Raw genomic sequence first — 9,241 nt, 5'->3', positions numbered from 1 at the left:
GCACACCCACTGGTAATTTGACAAGGACAGCCTTCCTAAAATAACTTCTGCCCCCCCCCCCTCCCTTGACCTCCTCAGTTGCTGTAGTTTCTTTCCCTGCAGCCCCCAGCATACCGGGGAGTGGCTGGCAGAGCCAGACTGTTTTCTTTAGGACTGGGCAGAGGGCTGCAGTGGAGACCAGTGAGGAGCTGAGGAGTCACTGACCTGAGGGCTGAAAGCCGAGGAGAAAGGGCACAGTGAAGGAGGTTTTAGGCCGGAGTCATGAGGGTGGGAGCCGCAGCCTTGGCTGGAGGGATTTTTGGGGCAGTAGCAACCCTGTGTTTCTTCCTGGCCTTTGGTACAGACTACTGGCTGGTGGCCAGTGACAACTGTGGAGCTTACACACTGCCAACGCAAACAACCCTGACAGGGGAAAAAGATGCCAATGGGACTGAGGTAGGACAGATACATGTGTGCACATAACCGTCCACATTCACAAATACACAAATACATGCACTGAATGCAGACCTTACTGTGGGAACTGGTTGGCGATCTCCAGCTAAACAAATGAATATAATAATAGTCACAGCAGTTTATTATTTTTAACAGTGAAACATCACATGTGATAACCACAAAAAGACCAATGTGGAACCTGATCAGGTTCTGTGCAGACAGTGGGGCGCATGCTGTGCCATTATAGGATATTAAAAGATTTAAGGGGATTTAGTTTTGCACTTCTGTATGAGAGACTAGAAAGACACCAGACAAAATAAGTGCAGCAGAGACTCCCAGAGAGATCCTGACTTTAGTGACTTTTAGAGAGGGTCGACCTCCAAGAATGCTGGCTTGTACACTTCCACAATGCTGCTTCATAGACCCTCCCTGCCCAGTAAACCCCCATGTCTGTCAAACCCCATGCCCCGAGTTTGCAACACAGGCTTCCTGTTAACCAGATCAAGAGTCTACAGCCATGCTAGTAGCTCTGTGAAGTTGAACTTCAGCACAGTGGTGTTTTGAGCTAAGTGTTGTTGACATGTTAACTTTCTCACCATGACAATGCTAACATGCTGTTGTACAATGTTTAATATGTTCACAATCTTGGTTTGGCATGTTAGCATGCTAACATTTATTAGCTCAAAACCATGTGTACTGCCCCTTTAATCTCATAGTTTATTCTTCCATGCCACATTTGTGAGAAAGTTCACAAAATGCAAAGTAATGGGTATATTTATGAAAGCTAATCCTACTGTGAATTCCTCCCAAACATCATGGCAAAACAGTCTTTCATTTTCAATAAAAGACGATGATTAAAGTTGCTGTGTGTTTTTCGGTGCCATCAATCATATTTTTGACAAGCAAGCGGAGAGTATCACTCATGCGTGTTTCATAAGTTCCCCTTGAAAACCTCACAGACCAGCAGGCCATAATCAGAACCACGTTTGATGTCGTGGCACCACTGACGTACAGATGCACAGAGCAGCTAACACAGACATGCGTTGACAAAACTGACAGACATTAAGGTTCATCCATCTTTAGATATTTGAATGTGTTCATCCGCAATCTCTTTCTCTTCTTTAGATCCAGTTGGAGGTTTCTCCTCAGTCTCTGACCCTCCATCATGAAGGTTTCTTCTGGCGCTGTGTGTTTCAGGTGGAGCCCACAACACATGCAGTCCTGGCCACTCTCTTCAGTATGTAGAAAACTTTCTTCGGAGGTAGCAAAAAGTTTTTGTTGGGGCTTGTCCAAGGTGGTGGCGTGTCTCATGCTCAGCAGTGTGGTCTCCCTGACATGCTAACAAGTGCAGGAAAGAAAAATGTCTGTAATTTGGACATTTGACAGAAAATATACAGTAAGAAGAATTATGTTGGCTTTTATTTCAGTTTATGAGGCGTTTTTGGCTTTTCACTGAGCTTTTCACTCCTGTGGTGTTTCTTATTTTTCCCTGGACTCAACCACATCCAGTCATTTTTAGAACCACATTTTTTTTCTAGGTTTTGAATTTTTTTGAATTGAGCGTTTGAATTTTTTAATTTTTTTTTTACTTTACTTTCTGTTTTTACTTTACTTACTACATTTTCTTTTTTATTATCCCCATTTCTTCTAACTGTAGCAAACCAGCCAGAGTCCAAGGTGTGTATCCATGGTTACCTGTTCCCCCTGCCTGTTGCACTTGGACCGGTGCCTCATCCAAGTTATGATGCTACAGCAGGTATTTCACAAAGTCTCAAACACATGATGTATGCGCACACACGTGCATGCCAGTATTTTCACAATACTGTAACTAATAGTGACTAGTGAAACTGTCATGGCTGTTATGACTGAGAAATGAATAAAAGGGTTCATGTTTCCTCTTTATTTCACATGCAAACTGGAGTGAAAGCTAAATTTTTGGAAGTCATGGGCCAAAGTCCTACAATATAACACCCCACATCCACATTTTTTTAATTAGTTGGATCTTTAATATGTATTATTTGGTTTATTGTTCAATATTTTCTTAACATTTCATTTCCCGACATGAGGATCTAAATGCTGTGTCAAAGCCGTCTCCACACTGCCAGTAATGCAGTTCTAGTAATAATACTTTCATATATTAATTGGCCTAAAAGTACTCAACTTTAGGTGTAGAAATAGTGGTATCTGCCTATGAAACACCCATCACATGTAGTTGTTATAAATATTGAGGACATGACCTCCTCCTCCTAAGGCCCAATATACACATAGGTCCACTACTTTGATGGTGATTCTTGCAGTGTTTCGGGGATTCTGGACCCTGCTGATAATCCTCGGGCTGGTCTCCGCTCTGACTGGAGGCTTCCTCTTGGTCTGTGGTGTCCCCTTCATCAGCCACAAGCTCTACAAGTTGGGTGGAGCCTTCCTCATCGCTGCTGGTAAAATATAAAATACTGTATGCACATGTGTGGAGTTCGTAACCATATAGCTGTGTGAAATACACTGCCGGGGGAGTAGGTGAATGCACAGACACAAACACATGTTGCAGTCATTGCTGGTGTCAGCTGTTTATGCCTGTCACATAACAAATACGTACCCAACACACACAGCAGCAGATGCCACTCTGCAGCACTGTCACTATAACAACAGCAGGTGTAAACACTGCTACCGTGGTAACAGTAGAGATGAGTAGGAACTGCATTCCTCTGGCGTTACTCACAACAGTGATAGCCTCTGTGTCTCCCTGTCTTCCTGACACTCTCTATATCACTCCACAGCCTGCTTGTTCCTGTTCTTGCTTCTGCTCTACGTACTGTGGATGGAGGTGGTGGATGTGAAGCCATACGTCCTGCAGGAGAGAGGGGAGGCGTGTCCAAATGCCAAGGTTTCAGTGCTCTACGGCCTGTCATTCATGGTGGCGGCGGCTGGCGTGCCCCTGGAGCTCGTCTCTGGGTTGATCTTCATGATGGTGGGCCGGGCACTGCGTGCCAGCAAGTGAGCTCACCATCTGGCCCGCAGGAGAAGAGTGGACTGACCTTTTTATGTCCTGCACTGGGACTCAGCAGCACACTTGTGGGATGTAAACACTGGCTGGAAAGATACGACCAATATTACAGCACCACCCTTTGGATGTTAAGTAGCATGTGATGTGATATTAATATGATACTGACATTAAGGAGCAGAATAAGATGTGTTTTTTCTAAATATAAACATCTCTTCTACTCCTAGTGCCACTCTACCATTTGCTTCTTTTTTTTTTTTTTATTAATGCTGCAAATAAGCGAAAGGTGAGAAATGCATGGGTGAACCAGCTGTGTCCCCTGTCCTGGTCCTGGCACACGATCAGAGCGGGCTAGCTGGAGCACAGTGAGGTGGGAGGGAGGAATGGCTGAATGGACTGGAAACAGAAATGGCAGGTTTGGATGGAGGGTGGGGGTGGAGAAGTAGAGGGATGGCTGTTGGTATAGGGGGGGGTAGAGAAAGAATTGATGTGTGTAGGGGGGGGACAAGGGGGCTTTGAGAAGTGAACAGCTGTCTGTGGGTTTGGTTGGTGTGCAGCGGGCCGGCCACCTGCCTCCTTCACCCCAATCATATTTCACTCCCTCATTCAAATCCTTATGCTTTCTGTTTTCAGCCTGACACTATTATGTTTCTCTGTGCCACCCTACATGTAAATGTTAAATTCAGAAACCCCTGCCTCTAATAGATATTCTACCAACACATATCCTTTACACACACACACAAACACACACACGCACCATTCTGTCTTTTCCAAAGGGGACACACAGACTTGCGATTGTATCATAATTGCAACAATATTAGATCAATCTCTGTTTTCACTGGTCTGAATGGGCAGCATGTGGAAACAAGCAAGTGGACTCTCAATCACACATATCAGCTTTCATCTGCTGCACTGTGGATGGGGAGTGGTGTTGGGGCGGGTGTATGAGTGTGTGTGTGTGTGTGTGTGTGTGTGTGTGTGTGTGTGTTGAATGTGTGCTTCAAAGACCTCTCTGATCAAACACACACGTTAATGCACACACACACATACACACACACACACGCACACACACACACACACACACACACACACACACACACTCACACACACTGTGAAATGCAGTAATCAAACTGTCCAGAACACACCAGTGTTAATTATTTAAATAAACTGTGCACATACTTGTCCTGACTTATGTAATGTATGTTGAGAGTAAGACTATAACACAGCACCATGATATAGGTCCACTGAGTTTACCAGGCTGCCTGTGATGTCAGAGGATACCCTCTAATTTTGGTCCATCGCAGCTCTAGTCTTTTACATGATTATTACTGGTAAATGTGTGTGTGATTATATGATATACAATTCAGCTAGTCACTAGTTTTCATAGTCACCCACTAGGACTAGTGAGTAGGGAAGCAGCTTGGGGAAGTTGACCCGATGTACAGCTCTCATCTGTTAAGACTGTTTGAAAATCCTTCTAATAAACATAATTTATACATTCCTGTGTCTGTCTGTGCTTCTTCCCTTCATTGTGTTGCACCAAGTTGGGCTGGTCACAGCCAAAACAATCACTACAACTTATCTTTGAGAGCAACCATCAACTGCAGATTTAGCTTTTCTAAGCTAGGGCTAAAAATGTGGTGGATGAAAAGTCATGAGGTCATTAAAGTCAAAAGGGTTAATCCTTGGAGGGGCAGAAATGTGAGATTGAGTTTAGAATTTATTATTTTCTTGTTTTTTTCCACCAGTGCAAACATTGGCCTGTGGGTGGAAAGGTCAGGAGGGCAACCAAAGTCATAATGTGGGGCCATGACTACCCACAACATATTTAACAGAAATCTGGCAAACACTTGCTGACATATCTTGCTTTGGCCCAAAAACAGACAGCTCTGATCATCACCATCCCATGTGAGGCGAGAAGTCAATGATCATGGATAAGCTAAGCCAGACACATGAAGACACTCTATTGCAGCAACACTCAGTTTTAAAAAAACATAGATGGGTTAAAGGGTTGCAGTGTCAGCAGCCAATGTTTTGAGATCATGCAAATGACTTTTTTTTTAGCAATCACTTCTGACACCAAACTAATTAGTCACTATTCAAAACCTCAATGAATAGTTGGTGTCATGTTCCCTTGACTCATCAAGGTGGTTGAAATACCACGGTCAGCCAGCAGAGGGCTCTCCAGCTCTCCTCTTCAAAAGGACAGTCTCCCATGCCTGGACATGCGGAGGGGAGAATATGAGACAGCAGTCAGAGGAAAGGAAAGGAAAGGAAAGGAAAGGAAAGGAAAGGAAAGGAAAGGAAAGGACGCAATTACTGAACAGAGTATTGAACTAGAACGCTAGCTTGTTCAATGACTGTAGCTCTTCCTAATCATAGTTAATTAACTCTTATGTCTCCTCCCCTGTCATCCACAACAATGGAAACACACTATCACTTCATTTAAGGAAGAAATAATCTTGCACTTGAAGTGTCAGCAATAATGGCATTATAATATTATGCATATGGCATAGTGAGCATCACGTGAGTTAAGACATGACATGATAATAAAGTAATAAATGCTTTGCAAATTAACCCTGGCAGACCCCAGGAACCCAAAGAGCATACGTCTTGTTGATTAGGGGTAATGAGTGTGAATCATATGTATGTGTATGTGCAGATGCATTTGCATGGATATGGATATTGTAAGGTGTGGCACGGTGGGTATTCTGCTGATAATTTCCCAGTATTTGTTAAAGGTCCCACGTATGTGATGTGTCAGACACCAAACAGCAGGATGTGCTCTCACACTAGCGTATGGAAAATGAACCCTATAGGTGGCTTCCTCACCCCTCCGTCCTCCGGAGCACCTGGACTGAATACTGGTGCGCTCTAATCCAGTCAAAGAGGGGGATACACTTGGTGAGAGCTCTTTCTGTCCTTTCTCTAACCCCCTAACTCTACTAGTGAGCCGATTACCTGCTCTGTGTGTGTGAGCTCCAGTCCGTCAGGGTCTGAGCGTGGCTCTTTGTGGGTGTGTGGGTGCATGTGTGTGTGTGTGTGTGTGTGTGTGTGTGTGTGTGTGTAAAGGGCCAGACGGACACAGTTTCTCCCAGATAAAGGCTCCTGTCAAAAATGACTGCCCTGATAAGAGCTGATATGAGAGAATAGCAAGCCTTATGGCATCACTCTTGCTTTTTTTGTTTCTTTTGTACACCCCAAATCCCCAGGAACAGCCCCACCACCTCCCAACACACACACACACACACACACACACACACACACAGCTAATCTGTCTTGGGGAGTATAGTTGAGGTAGAGAGGGAGCAGGTGGAGGGATAAAGAATAGTTGCTGTGTGTGTTTCTTTTTCAATTTAAGTATAAATAACTAGCGTGGTCTTATTAAAGACATCCCTCCCCTCAAACACCAACCCTCTACACACACACACACACACACACACACATGCATACACACTGTTCATGCAGACAGATTATGTCTCAGACAGTCAGAGCTCCTGCCTTCAATTAACCTCACAAAGACAGGATCACTTACACACACATACTCTGATGATGATAGTGTGGAGGGAGGTAGTGAAGAGTGTGTGTGTGTGTGTGTGTGTGTGTGTGTGTGTGTGTGTGTGTGTGTGTGTGTGTGTGAGACGGGCTGCTCTTACAGACAGCCTCTACTCAATAGACATGATAGAGTAGTTGACTTATGAGTGGACATTATATCATATGCTCTGTCTCCTGAGAGAACGAGCAAACGTCCCTGTGTATCACCAAACATCTTCAAACTACTGAATATAACGTGATTTCAAATGTTACAGCTAAATCACCAGATGTTGTTTTTAGCTTCTGAAAAAAGTAAAGACACTAAAATTTCAAGGTGGATGTACTGGTTGTGAATAGTGTTGAGGAAAACAGCTTTTTTTTTTTTTTTTTTTTTTTTTTCATTTGGCAGGGGAACTCTTCAGACTGGTGAGGTGAGGTGCAGATAGCAGGGGTGCCAAGGAAAAGGGCTGAAGCACTGGCAAAGGTGCTGCTCTGTATTTGAATTTACTGGCTGTCACTACACTGAGAGGAAGTGCTGTCGGTGCTGCTGGAAGTTACTTGTTTATAGACTGAAAAATAGAAACCAACATTTGTTTGGCAGCAGTTTGTGTGACAGGGGAGAAAACTGGTGTCCCTGGTTTGGCAGCACAAAGCTGGTTTCTGTCTTATTTAGACTTTGGTCAAAGTGAAGGCCTGAACGCGCTGCAGACAAAGTGCTTGTCGGGTTATCCAGCATCAACTCAGACCATCTCTCTAATGCTGAGTCTAGACGACAACTCTGGTAACTTTTTGAAGCACAAGATCCAACGACAAGATGTTTTTTTTGTTTGGTTTACAAACTATTTCTGTCACGAATGGATGCACTACCATGACTGGCTTCACGAAGATATTGTCCGACAGTGTGAGCTGTCATTCCAGTTGTACGATTCTTTGCATGAAAGACTACAAAAACACCACCCAGAGTTCTTGAGGAATAGTTAGGGAGGCAGTGTAATACAGGAGGAGGATATGATGGCCGGTTGTTTTTGCTCCGCCTCTGTTATGTAGCCTTGTAGTTAAACACTTGTGGTTGGCCACACGTAGGGCTGGATATCAGCACCGATCTCAAAAGGCCAGAGTTGATTCATTTTGATAAAATTAGATTTGATTCTTGATCATTTCAATACATCGATGTTGAGTAAAGCTCTTCCTTCTCAGATTATATAAAAGGAATCAAATTTCTTGTACATTCAGCAAGTGAGCAACACTTCGTTGACTACAAAATGTGTAAAAATTATATTATTGGTGAAACTGTAAACACTTTTCCAAGTTAAAATAACTATGGACCAAGGATTTATTCTCTATGACAAATGACTAAATAACTATGATGCATTCAAATTTTTTAGGCCTACATGTGCAAAATTGTTCAGTAATAATCATAAAAAACCTGCATCACTTAGGTGTCATCATTGCACATATTTTACAAATAAATGCTAACATAGTATCATATAGTCTCATATAGTCTTCACTTTCATGAAATTAAATTTGAAATTAATTTTCTACTTGAGTCAGCTCCTGAGTCACAGCAGTCCAGTAAACCATGGCGGGTCCACAGGGACTGTAACTCCTCACATCACAGTTTACGAGACGCCTCATATAGCAGCTATAATCTACAGGACTTTTTATCTTAAAATAATGTTTTTGCTCTGACTAACTACTGCTCACAACATTTAACCACTGGACACACTTAGCACAGATGTAGATGTTTACACAGACAAGGTACAAATACAAAGCTGTATCTTAGATTAAGAATTGATGATTCAGCTTTGTAGTTGCTCGTTATACAGACTAGATCATTTGAAGCAAAACAGCCTTTTACAGTTGTCTAGCCCAACCTAGTCCAGCTTCATGTGATACAGCAAACTGAGACTCCCATTGGATAACTACTGAATTATGATATATTGATATTATGATATATTTATTATATAAATTATTACGGTTTCTTACTATGATAAGAAACACAAAAAACAAGCCGGTGATGGAAAAACATAGCTATGTATAAATGTTTGCTGGGACGTCCTGGTTGGTCTGTGATGTAGGATAGTGACGACAGTGTTCATGAGTCAGCAGTTTGAGTCTGGCTGTTGATCTTTGCTGTGTTTTGTCCAATGTCTCCCTCTTATTTCCTAACAGCTTTCTATTGTCACTATTTAGGGTATTGTTATCGGTATTGCTGTATAAACATAGCACTATACCCTTGTGCTGTGTTTATCAAGAACACTAATTTATCCAGCAGCA

General features: G+C 42.9%; 1 protein-coding gene across 1 annotated transcript; it reads left to right on the top strand.

Annotated features, from left to right (window-relative positions):
• The first annotated feature begins 137 nt into the window (after window positions 1–137).
• On the top strand, window positions 138–4,150 carry LOC139606217 (transmembrane protein 182-like). Its single transcript, XM_071458267.1, has 5 exons — window positions 138–435; window positions 1,558–1,669; window positions 2,090–2,188; window positions 2,730–2,867; window positions 3,207–4,150. The coding sequence occupies exons 1-5, from the start codon at window positions 262–264 to the stop codon at window positions 3,425–3,427; spliced, it is 744 nt and encodes a 247-aa protein (XP_071314368.1). The 5' UTR covers window positions 138–261; the 3' UTR covers window positions 3,428–4,150.
• The last annotated feature ends 5,091 nt before the right edge of the window (window positions 4,151–9,241 follow it).

The sequence above is a fragment of the Trachinotus anak genome, unplaced genomic scaffold, assembly GCF_046630095.1.
Source record: "Trachinotus anak isolate AG129_WGS33_773 ecotype Australia unplaced genomic scaffold, CSIRO_AGI_Tana_v1 ptg000021l, whole genome shotgun sequence".
NCBI lineage: Eukaryota > Metazoa > Chordata > Actinopteri > Carangiformes > Carangidae > Trachinotus > Trachinotus anak.
The sequence above is the reverse complement of the archived record's forward strand: the minus strand, read 5'-3'. Positions and strand labels throughout refer to the sequence as shown.

What these genes read in the sequence shown, in the direction of transcription:
- LOC139606217 (XM_071458267.1), top strand. Translation starts at nt 262, where the DNA reads ATGAGGGTGGGAGCCGCAGCCTTGGCTGGAGGGATTTTTGGGGCAGTA. An exon ending in AGTCCTGGCCACTCTCTTCA is followed by an intron (nt 1,670 to 2,089) that starts GTATGTAGAAAA and finishes TTCTAACTGTAG; the next exon opens with CAAACCAGCCAGAGTCCAAG. An exon ending in AAGTTATGATGCTACAGCAG is followed by an intron (nt 2,189 to 2,729) that starts GTATTTCACAAA and finishes TGATTCTTGCAG; the next exon opens with TGTTTCGGGGATTCTGGACC.